This window comes from Lonchura striata, chromosome 3, assembly GCF_050655825.1.
Source record: "Lonchura striata isolate lonStrDom1 chromosome 3, ASM5065582v1, whole genome shotgun sequence".
NCBI lineage: Eukaryota > Metazoa > Chordata > Aves > Passeriformes > Estrildidae > Lonchura > Lonchura striata.
In genome coordinates this window covers 1346238-1371094 of record NC_140705.1, presented here as the reverse complement: position 1 = coordinate 1371094, position 24857 = coordinate 1346238, and the positions used below count along the sequence as shown (strand labels likewise).

The 24857-nt window shown below is 54.7% G+C and overlaps 1 protein-coding gene across 5 annotated transcripts in view; it reads left to right on the top strand.

Moving 5' to 3' along the window:
- The first annotated feature begins 1514 nt into the window (after positions 1-1514).
- OTOF (otoferlin) overlaps positions 1515-24857 on the top strand; it is a 122172-nt gene continuing 98829 nt past the window's right edge. Inside the window, exons 1-4 of one of the 5 annotated variants that reach the window (XM_085574226.1) lie at positions 1515-2766; positions 7840-7898; positions 12649-12737; positions 21228-21327. In XM_085574226.1, coding sequence (XP_085430352.1) covers positions 2688-2766; positions 7840-7898; positions 12649-12737; positions 21228-21327 — 327 coding nt within the window. In that variant the 5' untranslated portion in view covers positions 1515-2687. The remainder of the gene's footprint in view (positions 2767-7839; positions 7899-12648; positions 12738-21227; positions 21328-24857) is intronic. The other 4 variants (XM_085574227.1, XM_085574230.1, XM_085574228.1 and 1 more) reach the window with 4 other exon arrangements.

Below are 24857 nucleotides of genomic sequence, written 5' to 3'. Positions count from 1 at the left end.
TGATTTCCCTTCTCCCCTCCCCGAGTTTTTTTATGGATTTTCCGAGCCCGGAGCGCGGCGGGACTGAGAATTCCCGGCGGAATTCCCGGCGGCCTCCAGCTGTGGGATATCGGGAATAATTCCTGCCCCGGGATCGAATCCCCATTCCCGGGGGATCTCAAATCCCTGGAGATTTGCGGGGAGCGGGTTTTGGGATTTTCCAGCGCCCAGAATTCCCGGATTCCCGCAATTCCAGGATTCTGTCCCTGTCCGGCTCGGCTCCTCCGCGGCGTTCCCGGGATTTTATTTTTTTGGGAAGGGCGGACGGAGGATGTGGATCCCATGGGGCTCTGCCTCAGTTTCCCCATTCCCGGCTTCCTGCAGCTGGGAAAAGGGGGAAAAGGGGAAAGAAAAAATGGGAAAAAGGGGAAAATGGGAATGGGGAAAAGGGAGAAGAGGGGAAAGAAAAAATGGGGAAAAGGGGGAAGGGAAAAGGGGAAAAATGGGAATGGGGAAAAGGGGAAAGGGAGAAAAGGAGGAAAAGGGGAAAGAAAAAATGGGGAAAAGGGGAAAAATGGGAATGGGGAAAAGGAAGAAAAGGAGGAAAGGGGAAAAGGGGAAAACGGGAAAGGGAAAAAAGGAGAAAAGGGGAAAAAACGATAAAAGGGGGAAAGGGGAAAAGGGGAAAAGGAGGAAAAGGGAGAAAGGGGAAAAATGGGAATGGGAAAAAGGAGGAAAGGAGGAAAAGGAGAAAGAAAAAAATGGGGAAAGGGGGGAAAGGGGAAAAAAAGGAGGAAAAGGGGAAAAGGAAAAACGGGAAAGGGAAAAAAGGAGAAAAGGGGAAAATGGAGAAAATGATAAAAGGGGAAAAGGGTGAAAGGGGAAAAGAAAAAATGGGATAAAGGGGGAAAGGGGAAAAGGGGAAAAATGGGAATGGGGAAAAGGGAGAAAAGGAGGAAAAGGGAAAAGAAAAAATGGGGAAAGGGAGAAAACAGGAAAAGGGGGGAAAAGAGGAAAGGGGAAAAGAAAAAATGGGATAAAGGGGGAAAGGGGAAAAGGGGAAAAATGGGAATGGGGAAAAGGAAGAAAAGGGGGAAAAGGGGGAAAAAGAGGAAAGGGGAAAAGAAAAAATGGGATAAAGGGGAAAAGGGGAAAAGGGGAAAAATGGGAATGGGGAAAAGGGAGAAAAGGAGGAAAAGGGAAAAGAAAAAATGGGGAAAAGGGGGGAAAGGAAAAACGGGAAAGGGGGAAAGGGAGAAAAGGAGAAAAAGGGGAAAAGGGGGAAAAAGGGAAAAGGGCTAAAAGAGGAATGGAGGAAAGGGGGAAAGGGAGAAAACGAGGAAAGGGGAAAAGAAAAAAGGGGAAGAGGAGGAAAAAAGGGGAAATAGGGGAAAAGGAAAAAGGGGAAGGGGAAAACGGGGGGGGAAGGGAGAAAAATGGGAAAAAGAAAAGGAAGGAAAAGGAAAAGGAAGGAAAAGGGGAGGGAGGGGAGGGGAGGGGGAGGAGGAGGAGGAGGCGGGAGGGAGGAAGGGGCGGCCCCGCTGCTGGATCATTCAGCGCTGGGAGCGGGGGAAGCTCCGCACCGGCACCGAGACCGCAGCGAGATCCGGAGCGCGGCACCGGCACCGGCACCGGCACCGGGACCAGCACCGGCACCGGGACCGGGACCGGGACCAGCACCGGGACCAGCACCGGGACCAGCACCGGCACCGAGACCGCAGCGAGATCCGGAGCGCGGCACCGGCACCGGCACCGGGACCACACCGGGACCGGGACCAGCACCGGGACCAGCACCGGGACCGGCACCGGGACCGGGACCGGGACCAGCACCGGCACCGAGACCGCAGCGAGATCCGGAGCGCGGCACCGGCACCGGCACCGGGACCGGGACCGGGACTAGCACCGGGACCAGCACCGGGACCAGCACCAGGACCAGCACCGGCACCGGGACCAGCACCGGGACCAGCACCGGGACTGGGACCGCGTCAGGCTCCGGGCACCTCACCGCGCTCCGCACCGGGACCGCGTCAAGCACCGGGACCACCCGGGCTCCGCACCGAGACCGCCCCGGGACCGCATCAGGTACCGGGACCGCCTAGGGTTCTGCACCGGGACCGCCCCGGGACCGCATCAGGCACCGGGACTGCCTCGGGCTTCGCACCGAGACCGCACCGGGACTGCATCAGGCACCGGGACCACACCGGGACCAGACCCAGCTCCGCACCGAGACCGCACCGGGACCGCATCAGGCACCGGGACTGCCTCGGGCTTCGCACCGGGACCGCTCCGGGACCAGACCCAGCTCCGCACCGAGCACCGCACCGGGACCACACCGGGACCAGACCCAGCTCCGCACCGAGACCACACCGGGACCACACCGGGACCAGACCCAGCTCCGCACCGAGACCACACCGGGACCGCATCAGGCACCGGGACCGCCCCGGGACCACACCGGGCTCTGCACCGAGACCGCCCCGGGACCACACCGGGCTCGCATCGGAACCGCATCAGGAACCGGGGCCACCTCGGGCTCTGCACCGAGACCGCCCCGGGACCGCATCAAGCACCGGGACCGCACCGGGACCGCATCAGGCAGCGGCGTCGCCCCGAGCGGCCCGAGCCGCCCCCGGCTCCGCTCCGAGCCCGCCCCGAGCCCGTCCCGGGTCCCGGGAGCCGCACGGGCCCGGCCGAGCCCGGCCCGGTGCCCCATGGCTCTGGTGCTGCAGCTCCGCTCCGTCTCCGGCCTCCGCGGCAAAGGCGACCGCATCGCCAAGGCGGCGTTCCGGGGTACCGGGAGCGGGACTGGGGATCGGGGTTTGGGGATTGGGATTTGGGATGAGGGATTTGGGGGAGAGGGATTGGGGATCAGGATTTGGGGGAGAGGGATTGGGGATGAGGGATTTGGGGGATCGGGATTTGGGGGAGAGGGATTTGGGATCAGGATTTGGGGGAGAGGGATTTGGGATCAGGATTTGGGGGAGAGGGATTGGGGATTGGGATTTGGGGGATCGGGATTTGGGGGAGAGGGATTGGGGATCAGGATTTGGGGGAGAGGGATTGGGGATGAGGGATTTGGGGGAGAGGGATTTGGGGGAGAGGGATTTGGGATCAGGATTTGGGGGAGAGGGATTGGGGATCAGGATTTGGGGGAGAGGGATTGGGGATCAATATTTGGGAGATCGGGATTTGGGGGAGAGGGATTTGGGATCAGGATTTGGGGGAGAGGGATTGGGGATCAGAATTTGGGGAGAAGAACATAGGAGATAAGAATCGGGGGAAAGGGATGAAGGATTTGGGGGAGAGGGATTGGAGATGAGGGAATTGGAGGAGCGGGAAATAGGGAGAGGGGTTTGGGGGAGGGATTTGAGGGAGAGAGATTGGGGGAGCAGGAATTGGGTGATCAGGATTTGGGATCAGGATTTGGGGAGAGGGAATTGGGTGATCAGGATTTGGAGGAGAGGGATTTTGGGGATCAGGATTTGGGGGAGAGGGATTGGGGATCAGAATTTGGGGAGAAGAATTTAGGGGACAAGAATCAGGGGAAAGGGATGAAGGATTTGGGGGAGAGGAATTCGGGATCAGGATTTGGGGGAGAGGGATTTTGGGGATCAGGATTTGGGGAGAAGAATTTAGGGGAGAAGAATCGGGGGAAAGGGATGAAGGATTTGGGGGAGAGGGATTGGGGATGAGGGATTTGGGGAGCAGGAATTGGGTGATCAGGATTTGGGGGAGAGGAATTTGGGATCAATATTTGGGGGAGAGGAATTTGGGATCAATATTTGGGGGAGAGGAATTGGGAATCAGGATTTGGAGGAGAGGGATTTGGGATCAGGATTTGGGGGAGAGGGATTTGGGATCAGGATTTGGGGGAGAAGAATTTAGGGGACAAGAATCGGGGGAAAGGGATGAAGGATTTGGGGGAGAGGGATTGGGGGATGAAGGATTTTGGGGAGAAGGATTTTGGGGAGAGGGATTTGGAGGAGAGGGATTTGGTCTGAGGGATTTAGGGATCAGGATTTGGGGAGAGGGATTTGGGGGATCAGGATTTGGGGATTGGGAATTGAGGGAGAGGGATTTAGGACAGGATTGTTTGGGCAGGATTTAGGAAGCGGAATTTGGGGGACAGGATTTGGAGGGCGGGATTTGGGGACAGGAATTGGGGAACAAGAACTGCGGGAGTGGATTGGGGAAGAAATTTGGGAAGCAGGATTTGAGGGGCAGGAATTGGGGGAGAGGATTTTGGGGAGGTGGGATTTGGGGTGCAGGAAATGGGGAGAAGGATTTGAGGGAAAGGATTCGAGGGGTGGGATTTGGGGACAAAACTTTGGGGTGGGATTTGGGGATAGGATTTTGGAGGAGCAGGATTTGGGGTCAAAATTTGGGGGGAGCAGGATTGTGGGAATGCAGGAATTGGGGGCTGGATTTGGGGGTGCAGGAATTGGGAATGGAATTTGAGGGACAGGATTTGGGGTCAGGATTTGGGGATTGGGAATTGGGGATGGAATTTGAGGGACAGGATTTGGGGTCAGGATTTGTGGGACAGGATTTGGGGATTGGGAATTGGGGATGGAATTTGAGGGACAGGATTTGGGGTCAGGATTTGGGGATTGGGAATTGGGGATGGAATTTGAGGGACAGGATTTGGGGTCAGGATTTGGGGATTGGGAATTGGGGATGGAATTTGAGGGACAGGATTTGGGAACACCCTGCATCCATCCCTGCCTCAGTTTCCCCACACACGACCCCAAACCTGCTCTTTTTGGGATCCCCTCCCCGCGGGTTTTTCCAGGGAAAAGGGGGTGAATTCCCAGGCTGAAATTCCCGCCGGGAGCCGGGATCGCGTCCCAGCTGGAATCCGGCTGTGGGATCGAGGGTTTGTAGGATTGAGGCTCCCAAAGAAATCCTATTTTTCCTTTGGGAATCCGGGAACAGCCTGGATTTCTCCCGAGGATCCCGCAGCTTCCCGTTCCCACCGGGATCCGCAGCATCTCCAAAGATTCCCTTGGGAAGGAGGAAAAATTCATGGGAAGGAGGAAAAATTCTCCCGGGGCTGTGGAGCTGCTGCCAGAGCTTTTCCAAATCTTGGGAAAAGCTCGGGATGGGATCCCAGCTCTTCCAGAGGCCGGGAATCCATGGAGGGGAGAGTGGGATGGGGGCAGGAACAGCGATCCCGGGGGAATTCCAGGAATTCCATCGGGGTGGAAAAGGCAGGAACAGCGATCCCGGGGGAATTCCAGGAATTCCATCGGGGTGGAAAAGGCAGGAACAGCGATCCCGGGGGAATTCCAGGAATTCCATCGGGGTGGAAAAGGCGGGAACAGAGATCCCAGCTCAGAAAATGAATCCCAGGAATTCCATCCGGAGATTCCCAGCTCAGCGGGGGAATTCCAGGAATTCCATCGCCAGCCTGGATCAGCTTTCCCTGCTCTTAATGAGCGCAGGATCATTAACCAGGGATAATTAACCCTCAGCTCCCTGTCGTGCTTCCAGCTCCAAGAAAATCCCTGGGAAGAGACAGAATTCCAGGAAAATCTGCTGCGGAGCCCTGGGAGATCCCAAATTTCCAGTTCTGGGCATTCCCGCTCCCAAATCCAGCCCAAATTCCCAGCGGGACTTCGGGAATGTCGGGATCCATCCCTGCTTTGGGTCCAGACTGGAAACAGGGAACGGCTTCCACCGGGAAAGGGGATTTTGGGATCTTGGGAAAGAATTCCCGGCTGGGAGGGTGGGGAGGGGCTGGGCTGGAATTCCCGGAGAATCCCTGGATCCCTGGCAGTGTCCCAGGAAAAGCTGGAGCATCCTGGGACGGGGGATTGGAACGGGCCGGGATTGGAACTCCCGTCCCACCCATCCCATTCTGGGATGGAATTCCAAGGAAGGAATTTCCTTGGATTCCACGACCGAGGTCCCCAAGGGTTTTTCCTGTTTTTTTCCTTCCATGAATTCCCATGGAAAAGGGGATTTGGTGTCACGCCGGGATGCAGACAATGCCTGACGCTTCCAGGCGGGAATTCCTTTTTTCCCGGGCTCATCCAGGCCAGGAAAATCCAGCTGCTGGGAAAGGGGCTGGAAGCAGCTCGGGAAGCAATTCCGGGATCGGGGAAGCGGATCCGGATGGATCCATCCCTTGGATGTGCCTGGGGAGGGATCTGGGCTCCTTCCCCGCTCCGAACCCCGGATCCGCAGGGAGAGAAATCCCGCTCCAAAGGCTCCTCAGCGTCTTTCCCAAATTCCCTTTTTCCAACGGGAAACTGAGGCAGCAGCCGGGGAATTCCAGGGATGAGCGCCGGGAACATCCTGGACACGGAATGTTATGGGATGTGGGAGAGCTCCGGGGCTGGAATCCGGGACAGAATCCAGGCTGGAATTTCCACGGGATGCAGGAGCCGGCTCGGGACGAGGGGATGGGGAAAATTCCGTAGGGAAAAAGAAGCGGGATGATCCTTCAGGAGGAGAAAACCGGGATTTTTCCCTTCTCTTGGAATCATGGAATGATTTGGGATGGAAGGGATCCTGAATCCACCCCCCTGAGAGCTCCTCCCTCGTTTGGTTTCCCGGGAATGCTCTGCTGGCCCTTCGCTCCATGGAAATTTGGGAATGCTGGCTCCTGGTCCTCTTCGCGCGATTCCTTAAATCCCAGATGGAATTTTGGCTCTTGGATTAAGCCCGTGGGAATCATTCCTCGGGAACAATTCCTGCCGGGAAGGGGCTGCCCAGGGCAGCGGGATCGCCATTCCCGGAGGGATGGAATTCCCAGCGGATGTGGCGTCAGGGAATGCCGAACCCGGTCCGAGAGGGGTTTTCCAAGCGGAATAATTCCGTATTTCCATGGCTCCTTCCCTCGTCAGGGCTCTGTCATTCCCTGGGGTGGGACAGGATGGATTCCAGGCACGCTGACCTGGAATTCCTGGAATTCCCGTGTCCGCCCCAAAATCCGTCGGGAAAAACTTTTCCGGCGCCTCTGGAAAAGCTTTGGACCCTTGGCCATGGAATGAGGAGCCCTCTCCCAGCTGCCGGCTGGATATTCCTCATCCCTCTGGTTTTCCTGGATCCCTGAGCCTGGCACACACCAGGGATGACTCCAGGATTTTCTGGGAATTCCGGATTTTTTGACCTGGCTTTAGATGGATGGATCCCGTGGTCGAAATCCGCTCCCAGAATCCTGGAATATCCTGGAATTCCTCTCCATCCGCAGCCTTGGATTTGACTCCCACATTCCCGAGGGATCCCGTGAGGATCCAGAGATTTCAGCTTTGCCTGGAAAACTGAATTGTCCCGGTTTTCCGTCAGGGATTTGGGAATGGGATCAAATCCTGGTGGCTCCAAAGGGCTCCCGGCTCCGCCACCGTTCCGTTTTCCCCCTCCTTGTTCCGCACAGGGGAAAAAAACAGGGATGACTCCAGGATTTTCCGGGAATTCTGGTTTTCCAGCCTGGCTTTGGGGGAAAAGGCAGGAAAACGGGGAATTTTCATCACCTGGCCCATTTTTTGGGAAGCTCCAGCGGGATCTGAGCTCCGCTCCGGAGTCGCTTTCCCACGGGAATTCCCACCTCACCCCGGCTTAATTGCGTTTGTGTCCGGGGCTAATTAGGGAATTAATGGATGGTGGAGAGCTGCCAGGAGAGGATTCCCGTCGGGAATGGGGCCGGGAAATGAGGGACACCACTCATGGATGGCTTGGAAAAATCCGGGATGCTCCTGGATTGGGAAGGGCTGGAGCAGGGAAGCGCCGCAGGATCGAGGGGCCTCTCCCAGGAGGTGGAATTCCCATGGAATTTTTCCACCCGCCTCTTCCCAAATCCCAAAATCCCAGGCTCTCCCAGCCCTTTGTCCACCAGTTTTCCCTCTTTTTCCTCTCCAGGACTTTCCTTCTACACCCGAGTGTTGGAAAACTGCGAGGACGAGGCCAAGTTTGACGAGGTAGGAGAAGTTTTCCAATCGTTTCATCCCAAAAATCCCACTTGATTTCCCGGGATTCCCTGTCGGGGTGAAGACCCGGGAATCCCAGTCCTGCTGAAATCCCTGTTCCCAATTTTTCTTGGCATCTTCGTTGTCTGCTCCAAGGTTTTTCCTCCTGATAAGGGTCAAACGGGATTCCCGGCTGGACACAGGTGGGAAAATCCCTATGGAATTTTCCAAGGTGGGGTGGGGGGGATAAATTAGAAACATAAAATTTTCCGTGTTTTCTGCACTGAATTTCAGGAAAAAAATTTTCATCCAAGCTGGGAAAATCCCGCTGGGATTTTGGCTCCGTTTTCCTTTGCCTCGGGAGGAAAAAGTTGGGATTTTTTCCCGCCATGGAATTCCTTCATTTTCCTTCAGGCACGGAATTCCCAGAGGAGCTGTGGCTGCCCCTGGATCCCTGGAAATGTCCAAGGAAAAGCCTTGGAGCGGCCTGGGATTGGGAAATTTCCCTGCCCGTGGAATGGGATGGGATTGAAGTTCCCTTCCCACCCAAACCATCCCGTGAACACTTCCAGGGCTGGAACATCCCAAAATTTCGGGAATTTTTCCCCCTCCAAGCCCCATCCAAGTCCATTTCCCACCAGCCCCTCCGTTGCTCCCTGTGGGATTTTTTCCTGCCTCTCAAATTCTGGAATTCCAGGCTGGACACGGCTCCGGATCCAAACGCGATCCCAACCATTTTTCTGCCATTGGAAAACTATTTGGGAATGGTTGGGATCGCGTTTGGATCCGGAGCCGTGTCCAGCCTGGAATTCCAGAATTTTTAGGGAAGCGAATCCCTCCTGGAGCAGGCATTCCTGGATTCCTTCCTGCCGGGGGAATATCCAGGGAATCTCCACCCTCCTGTGGGCACAGGGAATTCCCGGGAATGTCTGGAGTTCACCCGGATTATCCAAGGCCGATCCCAAATCCTGGAGCAGGAGGAGGGGGGTTGGGTTTGATTCCGTTCCTTTTTTTCCCAATTATTTCCTCCTTCATTCCATAAAGAATTCTCCAAGCCCGCTGCTGCTCCGGAGCCTGCTGGATATTCCAGATCCTGGGAAATTCCAGAGGCTGCGCACAGCTCCCCAATTCATCAGGAATGTTTGTGTCCCGGGCTTCATCCCGAAGGATTTTGTCTGGGAAAGGCTTTTCCGGGAGATCCCCCGCGGCCTGGGAGGGAAGGGAATCTCTGGGAATGAAGGAGCCCAAAATTCCTGAAGTTTCCTGGGATCATTTCAGGCCCTGAGGCACGAGCTGCTCCCGTCAATCCCAGGAAACACAAACCATGGAATTTTAGGTGGGAAGAGACCTTCAAGCTCTTCCCATTCCATGGGCAGGGACACCTTTCCTGATCCCGGATTATTCCAAGCCCTGCCCAGCCTGGCCTCGGACACTTCCAGGGATCCAGGGCCAACCACGGCTCCTCTGGGAATTCTGTGCCAGAGCCTTCCCAGTTTCCCATTGGTTTTTTTTATCCCAGCACTTGGAAAACCCCTTGGATCAAGCCACGACTTTTCCAGACTTATTTTCCCCCTTTTCCTTCGGCAAACGCGATCCCAGGGTTTAGTGAATCCCTGGACGTCGCTCCCCACAATCGCTGCCGCTTCCTCCGCCTTCCTTTGGGTTTGGAGTGGATTTCCTGGGATTCGGTAGATCCCAAAGCACATCCAGCCCCTTTTGGATGGAGGTGACAAGGGACCAGGCTGGGAAAATTCCCATTTTTTCCCTTCTCTCTCTGGGAAAAGGAGCCGAGAAGTGGGAATCGGATAATTCCTCCGGCCAGAGCGGCTTTCCTGCAGAATTCCCTCCTGGAAAGGGCTGCCCAGTAGTGGAATTCCCAGAGGGATTCTCAATCCACCTGGATGTGGGGAGATGGACTAAGGGTGGTCCTGGAAGCGCTGGGAATTCTTGGATTTGGGGACCTCCGAGGATTTTTCCAACCTAAACACCTCCGTGATTCCGTAACCTTGGGATTGCCGGGTGATTTTATCACCGGATCCAATCCCTGGAGCGTCGAAACTTTTGGGAAAAAATCAAGGAGAAAGCAGGGGAAGGATAAATTCCATCCCCACGCGGAGAGCTCGGGATAAATCCCGCGGCAGGATCCGGAGCGGCGCCGGATCCGTTGGTGCCCGTTTCCCGTTTCCTCCGATATTCCGGTAATTTTTGCTTCCGTGGCTCTGCAGGCCAATTAAAAGCGGGAATAAATAGCTCGGGAATTGCTGAGGAGGCGCCGGTTCCTTCCTGGGAATTTGCTGGATGAGCAAATTCTCTTCCCGTGGTTTTCAGTTCCGCGCTGCGGCTCCGGGGAGGGATCCTGGATCCCGGATCCGCTGCCTCTGGCACATTCCCGAGCCGGGATGCTCCAGGGGTGGCTTGGGATGCTGGGATTTGGGAGGTCCTGGGGCTCAGAAAACTGGGAATTCAGAGGGATTTGCCTTAGGAAGAAGGAAAAAAAAATAGGAAAGGGATCATATTTTATGGAATCATGGAATGGTTTGGGGGGGAGGGAATTTAAGGATCATCCAACTCCAACCCTGACACCTCCATGATTCCCAGGGTGATCCAGCCTTTCCTGGGACACTCCCAGGGATTCTCTGGGAATTCCAGCCCAGCCGGGAATTCCTGCCCAAGATCCCACAATCCCAAGCTCCCCTTTCCCACCGGGAATTCCATTCCCTGGCTCCTGCCCCTCCAGCCCTTCCCCAAATTCCAGCTCTCCCGGAGCCCCTTGGGGATCGGGAAGCGGCTCCAAGGATTCCCTGGATCCTTCCCTGATCCCGGGGAACATTCCCGGCTCTCCCAGCCTGGCTCCATATTCCCATCCTCATCCAATGTCTGTATTTCTATTTTCCATGTGTGAATCCATGGAATAGCTGGCACTGGGCACATCCTAGGTGACATCCCTGTAAAACAGCCCTGCTGCCTTTTTCCTGGGAAAAGTGACCCTTTTTTCCTGGGAAAAGTGACCCTTTTTCCTGGGAAAAGTGACCCTTTCTCCTGGGAAAAGTGACCCTTTTTTCCTGGGAAAAGCGACCCTTTTTCCTGGGAAAAGTGACCCTTTTTTCCTGGGAAAAGTGACCCTTTTTTCCTGGGAAAAGCGACCCTTTTTCCTGGGAAAAGTGACCCTTTTTCCTGGGAAAAGTGACCCTTTTTCCTGGGAAAAGTGACCCTTTTTTCCTGGGAAAAGTGGCCTTTTTTCCTGGGAAAAGTGGCCTTTTTTCCTGGGAAAAGTGACCCTTTTTTCCTGGGAAAAGTGACCCTTTTTTCCTGGGAAAAGCGACCCTTTTTCCTGGGAAAAGCGACCCTTTTTCCTGGGAAAAGCGACCCTTTTTCCTGGGAAAAGCGACCCTTTTTCCTGGGAAAAGTGACCCTTTTTCCTGGGAAAAGTGGCCTTTCTCCATCCCCATCCGCTCCACTGCTGCTCCTGGAACACTCCTGGCTTATCCCTCTCCTCCTTTTCCTACAAAACTCCTGGATCCTCCTTGTCCTTCTTTTCCTGAACTCTCCTGATTCCTCTCTTTCCTTTTCCCAACCAATCCTGGTTCATCCCTCTCCTCCTTTTCCCAATGAATTTTTGCTCATCCATCTCTTCATTATCCCAAAAAACTCCTGGCTCTTTCCTCCCCTTTTCCCAACCGATTCCGGCTCATCCATCTCCTCCTTTTCCCCAAATCCTCTCAGCTCCTCCTTTTCCCAACCAATCCTGGCTCGTCCCTCTCCTCCTTTTCCTAAATTTCTTCTGTCCAAACAATCCTGGATCATTCCTCTCCTCTTTTTCCCAAAACAATCCTGGCTCATCCCTCTCCTCCTTTTCCTGAATTTCCTCTTTCCAAACAATCCTGGCTCGTCCCTCTCCTCCTTTTCCTGAATTTCCTCTCTCCAAACAATCCTGGCTCGTCCCTCTCCTCCTTTTCCTGAATTTCCTCTTTCCAAACAATCCTGGCTCGTCCCTCTCCTCCTTTTCCTGAATTTCTTCATTCCAACCAATCCTGGCTCATCCCTCTCCTCCTTTTCCTGAATTTCCTCTTTCCAAACAATCCTGGCTCATCCCTCTCCTCCTTTTCCTGGATTTCCTCTTTCCAAACAATCCTGGCTCCTCCCTCTCCTCCTTTTCCTGAATTTCCTCTTTCCAAACAATCCTGGCTCATCCCTCTCCTCCTTTTCCTGAATTTCCTCTTTCCAAACAATCCTGGCTCCTCCCTCTCCTCCTTTTCCTGAATTTCCTCTTTCCAAACAATCCTGGCTCATCCATTTCCTCCTTTTCCTGAATTTCCTCTCTCCAAACAATCCTGGCTCATCCCTCTCTTCCTTTTCCTGAATTTCCTCTCTCCAAACAATCCTGGCTCGTCCCTCTCCTCCTTTTCCTGAATTTCTTCATTCCAACCAATCCTGGCTCATCCCTCTCCTCCTTTTCCTGAATTTCCTCTTTCCAAACAATCCTGGCTCGTCCCTCTCCTCCTTTTCCTGAATTTCCTCTTTCCAAACAATCCTGGCTCGTCCCTCTCCTGCTTTTCCTGAATTTCCTTTTCCCAAAACAATCCTGGCTCATCCCTCTCCTGCTTTTCCCAGACTTTCCTCTCTCCAAACAATCCTGGCTCGTCCCTCTCCTCCTTTTCCTAAGTTTCCTCTCTCCAAACAATCCTGGCTCCTCCCTCTCCTCCTTTTCCTGAAATTCTTCATTCCAAACAATCCTGGCTCATCCCTCTCCTGCTTTTCCCAGACTTTCCGCTGGCCGGTGGCGACCAACGTCGACGGGAATGAGATCCTGGAGATCCAAGTGTTCAACTACAGCAAGGTCTTCACCAACAGGTGAGTCCCTCCTTCCCGCCCGGATCTCATCCCGCTGGAGTTTCCTGGGAATTTCCGGTGCACCGAGTTTGTCCCAAGTTTGGCCATTTGTTTCCATAAAATTTCCGCGTTTTGATGGGAATTGGGATTTTTTTTTTGATTTTTTTTTTTTTTGGTGGGTTGGCCAGGTGGGAGTTGATGCCGGAATGTGTTTTCCCGGATTTTCCAAACGCTGCGGGTGTTGGATGGATTGTGTCCAGGGAAATTGGAGCTGCCCCATCCCTGGAAGTGTCCAGGGAAAGGTTGGATGAGGCTTGGAGCCGCCTGGGATAGTGGGAAGTGCTGGGCTTGGAATGGGATGGGATTTAAGATCCCTTCCCACATGGATCCAGGAGGACACCTGGATGAGGGAAGGATCCCGGGAATCCTTGGAGCTGCTTCCCAATCCCAAAGGGATTCCGGGAGAGCTGGAACTTGGGGAAGGGCTGGAGGGGCAGGAGCCAGGGAATGGAATTCCCAGTGGGAAAGGGGAGCTTGGGAAGGAATTCCTGGCTGGGCTGGAATTCCCAGAGAATCCCTGGATCCTTGGGAGTGCCCAAGGAAAGGCTGGATCACCCTGGGATCGTGGGAAGTGTCCCTGGGATGGGATTGAAGCTCCACGGATCCCATCCCAAACCATTCCGGGATTCTGGGATCGAGGACACTCGGGATCCATCCTGAGGGAATTTTATGGAATTCAGGGATGGAAAAGGGAAGGGAGACCCTTCCTGGAGTCCCGAATTCCCAGTGAAGCTCCTGGATCCCGAAATTCCTACTCAAGGAAGAATCAGGATGGGGATGGATCCAATCCCAGGCTGGGAGAGCCGGGAATGTTCCCCTGGATCAGGGAAGGATCCAGGGAATCCTTGGAGCCTTTTCCAGAGGGAAAGGAGAGCTGGAATTTGGGGAAGGGCTGGAGGGGCAGGAGCCAGGGAATGGAATTCCCAGTGGGAAAGGGCACCTTGGGATTTTGGGATCTTGGGCAGGAATTCCCGGCTGGTGGGGTGGGGAAGAGAAGAGAGGAGTTTGTGCTGGGAACATCGCTCCAGGAATTCTGGGAATGTGTGGAACAGGAATTCCCACTAAACCGTGGCAGTGTCAGAATTCCAGCCCATTTTCCTTATCCGGGAATAAGTTGGATGAGGTCGTGACGTTTCCAGGAACGTCCCTCCAGGAATGCAGGGAATGAGTGGGAAAGGAAATTCCATAAAAACCAAGGCAGTGCCGGGGCTCCGAATCAGTTGGAGGAGAGGAGGGAGAATTTTGGGAACAGGTGGGATCAGAATTCCCGTGGTCTGTAATTCCAGCCCATCCTCCTTGTCCAGAAACGAGGAGGAAGAGGAGGGAGAATTTTGGGAACATCCCTCCAGGAATGCAGGGAATGTCTGGAATAGGAATTCCCATGAAAGCAAGAGCTGGAGCTCCGGCCCATCCTCCAAATCCGCTGGAGGAGGAGGAGGAGGGAGAGGCTTGGGAAAGCGGATCCGGGCGCTCCGTGAATAATTCACCAGCAGCTGATGAAGGCCATTGATCAGAGGCCTGGAAAAAGGCGGGATACCTGATCCAGGAGCGGATCCAGACCCTCCGGAATGACCGGGGAGTCACGGCCCAGCGGCTCCCTTTGTTCCCTGTCCCTGCGGCTGTCACCAGCGGCCAATTCCTGGGAATTTGATCCTGGTTTGGCCTCGTCCGGGTGCCTCTGGATCCTGGGGGTTCATCCCGGCTCCGGAGGGTCCCTGGGAGCATTCCCAGGGTGCTCAGTATCCAAGGAAAAGGGCGGGGTTGGATGAGGGAGAAGCCTCCTGATCCCTCAGATGGGCCACGGCATCCCAAAAATCCTGTCCCCAGCTCCCGGATTGGGAATTTCCAGGCTGGGAATCTCTCCAGGACGCATCCAAAGCATCCAGGAGCCGCATCCCGCTCCGCGGGTCGTTCCCGGGTGGAAATTCCCGCTGGAAAAGCTCCACAAGAGGGAAGGATCAGAAGCTGTGGGGCCTCCACGTCTTGGATCAAACCCGGGAGATTCCCACGGCACGGAATAATCCGTCCAATCCCACCCTGGAAAATCCTGGTGGGAGGAGAGATGAGCTGGGTGGGAATGCCGGGATCCTGCTGGAATTCCGGTTTTCCGTGGTCTCCTGGTCCCCCGGGAGACCTTCAGGACCCCTCCAGGACGGGAGAAATTCCCTGGGATGTTCTCCCATGGTTCTGGGCCCTGGGAGAGGCTGGATGGAGGAAATTTGAGATCCCAATTTTTTGGGGGGAGATTGGAGCAGGAAAAGCCAGGCCGGGGCACTCCTGAGGGATGTGGGAATGGGAAAATCCAGGGAAAAAAAGCAGAGGCACACCCAGGGATGAATCCAGGAGGCAGCCGTGATCCAGCGCCTACGGAGCATCATCCCTGTGGGCCCATTCCCAAACTTTTGGCACAGCCTGGCCCAGCCTTTCCGAGCAGGATTTCCCTGTGCAGAAAACCGGGATAACAGCGGGCGGAGATCCCAATCCTTAAGGAATGCGCACAAAACCCAGGAGCTTTTTCTCCAAGGGCTTCCATCTCCTCCTTGTCCTCGTTTTCCTCTGGGACCCGGCCAAAGGCCCAAAGCCGCATTCCAAACCCGGAGCAGGGATGATTTTCCTACGGAAAACCGATCCCGCGGAGAAGAGGCGGGAGTTGCTCCGTTTTACCTGGCAGGGACGCAAAGATCCGGATTGCGAAGGGTTAAATCCATCCCGGGAATCTCCGGGATGGACGCGGAGCCTTGTCCCGGCTTTTGTTCTTCTCCAGCCGTGGAGATCCTGGCACAGCTCAAGTCCTTCGTGTCTCCGGAGGGATCCTCCTTTCATCCGCGGAAAATTACCCGGAAAATCGTCCGAGGAAAATTACCTGGAAAATCATCCATGGAAAATTATCTGGAAAATCATCCATGGAAAATCATCTCCTGCTGGAGCAGGAGAATGGAAAAAAATCAACTCTGGAGCTGGAGGGTTCCCTGTTGTCCGACTGCCCTCCCCACACGGAGCAGTTACGTGGGATTTTGGGATGGAATTCCGGGCTGTGAGGGGCTGAGATGGAATTCCCAGGGAAGCTGTGGTTGTGGAAATATCCAAAAAAAAAAAAAAAAATTGGATGGGGCTTGGAGCAATCTGGGATTGTAGAAGGTCGGGGTTGGAGCGGGATCAGCTTTCAGGTCCTTCCCACCCAAACCATTCCGGGATTCCGTGCTGGAATTCCCGGTGCCCAATCCCTGCCTGCGGCCCCTGGGGCGTGTTGGATTTTGTGGGAATTTTTCATTTCCGGATCCAAATTTGGAGCGCCGCCCGTCCAAACGCGGAGCGAGAGCCTGAGCACGCCCAAAGTGCCGCTCCAGGGATCTCATCCCGATTTCCTGGTGGGATAATTCCGTACCCGGGGCCGGCTTCGCTCGTTATCCTGCTCCGCTCGCATTCCGAAGGAAAATAATTTCTGTTTATTGGGAATTTCTGCAAGAGCTTCCTGAAGAAAAAGGGGGAAGAACGTGGCTGGAGCAACTTTTAATACCTGGAAGCTGCTGGGCTGGAGCAGCTGGAGTGTCCCACATTTCTCCGGGTATTCCCAGGAAAATTAACCCGGAGTAATTACGGGCTCCTGCAATTGGCGGGAAGGGGATAATTAGGAGGGAAGAGGATTTGGAAGCTCTAATTCCAAAATTAGAGGTGCGAGGCAATTCCGGATGAAGCTGCAATTTGGTTGGAGAGGGGAAAAGAGTCCAGAGCAAGCTCCAGGGAGGAGCTGGAATGAGGATTGCCCGAGCAGGGATTTGGAAATCCCTGGAAAAGCTGCGGGCTCCAAATTGGAATTGGCACCTTCCAAGCCCCGAGCCCTGGTGTCCAACCCACTGCCGTGAAGGGTCGGCAGGATAATTCCCTGGAAAAGTCTGGAATCCCTCTGCTTTCCTTATCCCACCCTTCCGGGGGTGCCTGGAAGCGGGGAACAAACTGGGAGAGAGGTCCCGGGATTTGGGGCTTGTTCCCATGGAGGGATGGATCCGCGGATCCATGGAGGGATGGATCTGTGGATGGATGGATGGATCCATGGAGGGATGGATCCGTGGATGGATGGATGGATCCATGGAGGGATGGATCCGTGGATCCATGGAGGGATCGATCCATGGATAGATGAGACCATGGATGGATCCATGGATAGATTGATGGCTGGAGGGATGGATGGATGGATGGATCCATGGATAGATGAAACCATGGATGGATCCATGGATAGATGAGACCATGGATGGATCCATGGATAGATGAGACCATGGATGGATCCATGGATAGATTGATGGCTGGAGGGATGGATGGATGGATGGATGGATCAATGGATAAATGAGACCATGGATGGATCCATGGATAGATTGATGGCTGGAGGGAGGGATGGATGGATGAGACCATGGATAGATGAAACCATGGATGGATCCATGGATAAATGAGACCATGGATGGATCCATGGATAGATGAAACCATGGATGGATCCATGGATAAATGAGACCATGGATGGATCCATGGATAGATGCAACCATGGATGGATCCATGGATAAATGCAACCATGGATGGATCCATGGATAGATGAGACCATGGATGGATCCATGGATAGATTGATGGCTGGAGGGAGGGATGGATGGATGGATCCATGGATAAAGGAAACCATGGATGGATCCATGGATAGATTGATGGCTGGAGGGATGGATGGATGGATGGATCCATGGATAGATGAAACCATGGATGGATCCATGGATAGATGAGACCATGGATGGATCCATGGATAGATGAGACCATGGATGGATCCATGGATAGATGAGACCATGGATGGATCCATGGATAGATTGATGGCTGGAGGGAGGGATGGATGGATGGATCCATGGATAAAGGAAACCATGGATGGATCCATGGATAGATTGATGGCTGGAGGGAGGGATGGATGGATGAGACCATGGATAGATGAAACCATGGATGGATCCATGGATAAATGAGACCATGGATGGATCCATGGATGGATGGATCCATGGATAGATGAAACCATGGATGGATCCATGGACAGATGGATGGCAGGAGGGAGGGATGGATGGATGGATCCATGGATGGATGGATCCATGGATAGATGAGACCATGGATGGATCCGTGGATAGATGGGTGGCTGGAGGGAGGGATGGATGGATCCATGGATAAAGGAAACCATGGATGGATCCATGGATAGATGGATGGCTGGAGGGAGGGATGGATGGATCAGTGGATCCATGGATGGATGGATCCATGGATGAATAGATGGATCCATGGAATGGATGGATTGCTGGATCCATGGATAGATGGATCCATGGGTGAATAGATGGATCCATGGATGGATGGATGGAGGTATGGACAGATCCATGGATGGATAGATGGATCCATGGGTGGATGGATGGATCCATGGATGGATGGATGGAGGTATGGACAGATCCATGGATGGAGATGCCATTCCCAAAAAAGAGCCTCTCCCTGGCTTCAGGAGCAGAACTTGCCCATGGATCAAACAGTATCCAAAGGCTGAGGGAGCAGAGAGGGAAAACCGGGATTTCCTGCACTGGAGGATGCTCTTGGCACAGACAGCTGGAATATTTGCCCTTGGAAAACTTCAGTGCTGGAAAAGCCTGATCGGATTTGTGGGAATCACCATCCCTCCTGTGTCCCTGGAATCGCCTCAGGGACATAGGAAGAATCCCTGGAAGTTGGGATGTGAAGCCCGATGGATCCCGAGGTTTGGAGCATCCCGGACTCGCCGATCCCAGGATTTGAGCGAGCTCCAGCTACGGACCCGGCCTGGCTGGGGTTGGAAACCGGAGCCGCTCCTCAGGGCTGATGAAGTGACGGATGACCCAGAAAATTTCCCTTTTTTTTTTTTTCCATCGGCAGAAATGCCGGGGAAGGGAGGGAGCAGGGCCCTGATGAATTATGGAACGCTCGGAACGCTGCACGGCCGACTCCTGAATTTTTAATTCCGCCTGGCTCGGATCCTGCCGGGGAAAGCGGCCGGGGAAGGATCCGAGGAAGGACAGGAGCTTCTCTGGGAAGCTGTGCCAGGGCTCAGCACCTCCACAGGCAGGAATTCCGGGATTCCTTCCCAGGATCCCGCCTGACCTGCCCTCCGCTGCCGGGCTTGGAATGGCTCTGAGTTACCCGGTTTTGTCCTGGATTCATGGAATGCTTCAAGATCATCCCATTCCAACCTTGACACCTTCCGCTATCCCAGGGTGCTCCAACCTGGCCTTGGGCGCTGCCAGGGATCCGGGGATTCTCTGGGAATTCCAGCCCAGCCAGGAATTCCTTCCCAAGCTCCCTTTTCCCACTGGGAAGCCATTCCCTGGCTCCTGTCCCTCCATCCCTTGTCCCCAGTCCCTCTGCAGCTCTCCTGGAATCCCTTTGGGATCGGGAAGGGGCTCTGAGCTCTCCCTGGATCCTCCACCTCTCCAGGTGGACATTCCCAGCTCTCCCAATCCTTGGAGCAGCTCCGGGGCCTCCTCTGGGCTCTCTCCATCAGCTCCAGGTCCCGATGTTGGATCCCGGAGCTGGAGCAGCTCTCCAGGGGGGATATTCCAGGAGGAATTTCCTGTTCCTTCCTCAGCCCTCTCCAGGCACTGAGCACCTGGGAGCCGGAATCTCCTGGATCCACCTGGATCCAAGAGGAGCAGGGAAGCCACCACCACGCCTGGGAATGTTTGGGATTCCCAACAGGTCAGAAAACAGGGACAGCTGCAGGAATCCAGAGCCTCCAGTGCTAAGGAAAAGCTGGGATTGGCCCGGATGATCCCGGTGGGACCGTTCCAGCTCAGAGCATTCCATGGAATAAACCCAAGGAATACTTTCCAAACCAAGAGTGCTGCTGCTCCGGCAGGAAGGGAACCACGTTGTTTTCCAAACCCTGAAATCCAGGTGGATACAGCAGCTTTTCCCTCATCTTGGAGGAGAAGGACGTTTCCATGGGATGCATTGTTCCTTCTGGGCTGGGAATTACGGAGCAAACAAAGGAAAGGTTTTCCTGCTCCATCTCCTGTGGGGCACCTTGGAGACAGAGCTCAGCCAGGATTGATCCGTGCTTGGAAACTGGAAAATGAGGGATGGAGGTGGAAATCCGGGAGGGGCTGGAGCGTGTCCAGGGAAGGGAACGGAGCCCCAGGAGGGGCTGGGGGAGCTGGGAAGGGGCTGGAGAGTTCCTGAGGAGCTGGGAAGGGAATGGAGAGTTCCTGAGGGAGCTGGGAAGGGGCTGGAGAGTTCCTGAGGGAGCTGGGAAGGGAATGGAGAGTTCCTGAGGAGCTGGGAAGGGAATGGAGAATTCCTGAGGAGCTGGGAAGGGGCTGGAGAGTTCCTGAGGAGCTGGGAAGGGAATGGAGAGTTCCTGGGGGAGCTGGGAAGGGAATGGAGAATTCCTGAGGGAGCTGGGAAGGGAATGGAGAGTTCCTGAGGAGCTGGGAAGGGAATGGAGAGTTCCTGAGGAGCTGGGAAGGGGCTGGAGAGTTCCTGAGGAGCTGGGAAGGGGCTGGAGAGTTCCTGAGGAGCTGGGAAGGGAATGGAGAGTTCCTGAGGAGCTGGGAAGGGAATGGAGAGTTCCTGAGGAGCTGGGAAGGGAATGGAGAGTTCCTGAGGGAGCTGGGAAGGGGCTGGAGAGTTCCTGAGGAGCTGGGAAGGGAATGGAGAGTTCCTGAGGAGCTGGGAAGGGAATGGAGAGTTCCTGAGGAGCTGGGAAGGGGCTGGAGAGTTCCTGAGGGAGCTGGGAAGGGAATGGAGAGTTCCTGAGGAGCTGGGAAGGGGCTGGAGAGTTCCTGAGGGAGCTGGGAAGGGAATGGAGAGTTCCTGAGGGAGCTGGGAAGGGGCTCAGCCTGGAGCAAAGGAGGCTCAGGGGGACCTTTTCCCTCTCCAGAATTCCCTGGGAGGAGCTGGAAGGGATCGGGATCTGCTCCCAGGGATCAGGGACAGGATGAGAGGGAACGGCCACGGGGACGTTCAGGTTGGATTTTGGGAACAATTCCTTGGAGCTTGGAGCCACCTGGGACAGTGGAAGGAATGGGGATGAGCTCCAAGGTCCATTCCCACCCAAAGCATTCCAGGATTCCTGGATGAGGGACAGTCCCTGGTCCTTGTTTGAGTCACCAGCACGGAAACCACTGTGGACATTCCGTATGGAAAAGGCCACTTTGGGATCCCTCAGCGGCGTCCCAGGAATTCAGGAGTGATGGTTCCCGAATCTTTCCTTATCCCGACAGCATTCCCTTGGGATGGCTCCACTCTCGGCTCCTCCTTTTCCCACCATCTCCACCGAGCCACGATCCGGGATCTCCCCTCTCCCTCTTTCCGAAGGAAAACGGGAAGCAGATCCCAGCACAGCTCCTCGGGCAGCAAATCCCTTTTCCCGTGAAAAGCCCGGTCCTGGTGGGTGAGAATTCCTGGGATTTCCTCTCCTTTGCTCCGCAGGCTCATCGGGACGTTCCGGATGGTCCTGCAGAAGGTGGTGGCGGAAGGGCAGCTGGAGGTGACGGACACGCTCATCGATGACAACAATTCCGCCATCCAGGTGGGTCACCGAGGCCAGCGTTCCCGGAATTCCCGGATCCGTGTGCCCGTGTCTCCGCGGAACTGCGGGAACAGGGACATCGGCGTTCCTCGCCTTGATCCCGCCACTCCTGCTCCTGCAGCCGGGAATGTCCGGAGGCTCCAAAGAGAAACCCGGGCTGGAAAAGCGTGGGAAGTTTGGGATGGGAAAAGGCAGGGATGGACCCGGCTCGATCAGATTCAGGATGGAATGGGATGGAATCCCTGAATTCCAGAAGGGTTTGGGTGGGAAGGGACCTGAAATCCCATCCCATTCCAACCCCGACACCTCACACCATCCCAGGGTGTTCAACATTTCCTGGGACACTGCCAGGGACAATCCCAGGGATTCTCTGGGAATTCCAGCCCAGCCGGGAATTCCTGCCCAAGATCCCACAATCCCAAGCTGCCCTTTCCCACTGGGAATTCCATTCCCTGGCTCCTGCCCCTCCAGCCCTTCCCCAAATTCCAGCTCTCCTTTCCCTCTGGAAAAGGCTCCAAGGATTCCCTGGATCCTTCCCTGATCCAGGGGAACATTCCTGGCTCTCCCAGCCTGGCATTGGATCCATCCCCATCCTCATTCCTCCTGGAGAAGGAATTTCGGGATCCAGGGGTTTCACTGGGAATTCGGGACTCCAGGAAGGGTCTCCCTTCCCTTTTCCATCCCCAAATTCCATAAAAATCCCTCGGGATGGATCCTGAGTGTCCCTGATCCCAGAATCCCGGGATGGTTTGGGTGGGATCCATGGACCTTCAATCCCAGGGACACTTCCCACGATCCCGGGGTGATCCAAATCCACCCTGGGACACTTCCAGGGATCCAGGGATTCTCTGGGAATTCCAGCCCAGCCGGGAATTCCTGCCCAAGATCCCAAAATCCCAAGCTCCCCTTTCCCACTGGGAATTCCATTCCCTGGCTCCTGCCCCTCCAGCCCTTCCCCAAATTCCAGCTCTCCTTTCCCTCTGGAAAAGGCTCCAAGGATTCCCTGGATCCTTCCCCGATCCAGGGGAACATTCCCGGCTCTCCCAGCCCTGGGAGCTTGGGGTGGGATCTTGGGAAGGAATTCCTGGCTCTGAAAACAAAGGGAGCCGCTCTGGGAATGGGATCCGGATCCTCATCTCCACAAGGACGGAATTCCGGCTGGGAGGGTGGGAATTCCACAGCTGGGCTGGAATTCCCAGAGAAATTCTGGCTGCTCCTGGATCCCTTGGAGTGTCCAAGGCTTGGATGGGGCTTGGAGCAGCCTGGGACAATGGGAAGTGTCAGGGTTGGAATGAGACGGGATTTAAAGTCTCTTCCCACCCAAACCAGTCTGGGATCCCAGAATTCCATCCCATTCCCATCAGGATCTACATTCCCACCAGGAATTTGGGAGGAATTCAACTTCCATCCATTTATTTTTCCCTCTCTGCCTTTGCTGACACCGAACAATCCCAAAAATACGGGAGCCATTTCCATCAGGCAACTTCCCAAAAAACCAGGGAGCAGCTGGAATTCTTTTTCCCAAGCACATCCGCGCTCCTGGAATTTTCCCTCCCTCCTCGGGGCTGGATTCCAGGTTTTTTGTTGGTTCCGCTCCCTCTATCCCATCCCCGGAGAAGCCGCTTGATGAAATCCCGCTCCCCTCCCTGCTAATTCCAGGAATTCCGCTCATCCGCTCCCATCCTCGGTGCTGGATGAGGTTTCCCGGGAAAAGCGGGGGGCGGTTGATTTTTTCATGGAAGCTCCGGGCTTGGATATCGGGATCAGGAGCGTTTCCAAGCGCGTTTCCCATGGAAACGGCTCCCGGGAGATGGAAAAGCAGCGAGGGAACAGCGGGAGGTTTTCCATCGGGATGAGAGCGGGGGGGGGCGGAATTCCTGCTTTTCCCAGAGGGGTGTGGGAATTCTGGGATTCCAGGTGAGGAGATGCCTCAGGGATTTTTCCGTGTGATCCAAGGGTTTGGGAAAACAGAGTTGGAGGCCAGGGAGGTGCTCCGAGAGCTGGGAATGTTCCCCTGGATCGGGGAAGGATCCAGGGAATCCTTGGAGCCGCTTCCCGATCCCCAAGGGGCTCCGGGAGAGCTGGAATTTGGGGAAGGGCTGGAGGGGCAGGAGCCAGGGAATGGAATTCCCAGTGGGAAAGGGGAGCTTGGGAGTTTGGGATCTTGGGCAGGAATTCCCGGCTGGGCTGGAATTCCCAGAGAATCTCTGGGAATGTCCCAGGGTGGGTTTGGATCACCCCGGGATCGTGGGAAGTGTCCCTGGGATTGAAGGTCCATGGATCCCACCCAAACCATCCCGGGATTCTGGGATCAGGGACACTCAGGATCCATCCCGAGGGATTTTTATGGAATTTGGGGATGGAAAAGGGAAGGGAGACCCTTCCTGGAGTCCCAAATTCCCAGTGAAGCCCCTGGATCCTGAAATTCCTTCTCCAGGAGGAATCAGGATGGATCCAATCCCAGGCTGGGATATCTGGGAATGTTCCCCTGGATCGGGGAAGGATCCAGGGAATCCTTGGAGCCTTTTCCAGAGGGAAAGGAGAGCTGGAATTTGGGGAAGGGCTGGAGGGGCAGGAGCCAGGGAATGGAATTCCCAGTGGGAAAGGGGAGCTTGGGATTTTGGGATCTGGGGCAGGAATTCCCGGCTGGGCTGGAATTCCCAGAGAATCCCTGGGATTGTCCCGGGAAAGGCGGGATCACCCTGGGATGGCGGGAGGTGCCGGGATCATCCAGCAGCGGGGGAATAAAAAATCCACCAAAAATCAATTTAAAATCCGCAGGATAAAATCAAACCCGCTGGGAAATTTCTCCTCCTCCATCATCTCTCCCATTCCAGCGGGAATTTTCTGTTCCCAGCGGGAATTTCTCTCCTCCTTCCAGCCCACGCCCCCCCAGGTTGGATCCCACTCATCCCACGGATCCCGCGCTGCCGCATCCCGAATTTTTCCTGCCTTGAAGGGATTGGTTCACTCCTAAATCCAGCTGGGAAAAGGAGATTTGAACCCCCGGCGTCTGAAAATGTGGGAAAAAAGGAAAAAAAATTAAAATTGCACCTGTGATCCCGGGTTTTCTTCCTCGTTTTTAGTTGTTTTTTTGGGGGGTTTGGGGTTTTTTTGGGTTTTTTGATTTTTTTTTACCTTCTTCAATAGCTTTGGTGGGGGGAAATTAGGTGTGATTGAGTCAAAATCGGATTTTGCCAAAAAAAAAGAAAGAGAAATCAATCAAAACCTCCCCCAGACATGGAGGGGAAGGTTTTGATTGAAAAATAAAATAGAAACTTCAAAAATAAAATAGAAACTTGAAAAATAAGGTAAAAACTTGAAAAATAAGAGAAATCAGTCAAAACCTCCCCCAGACATGGAGGGGAAGGTATTGGTTGAAAAATAAGATAGGAACTTGAAAAATAAGGTAAAAACTTGAAAAATAAGATGTGAAAATAAGATAAATCAATCAAAACCTTCCCCCAGAGCTGGGGGGGGGAGAGGTTTTGATTAAAAGATAAGATAAAAATGGAAAAATAAGGTAAAAA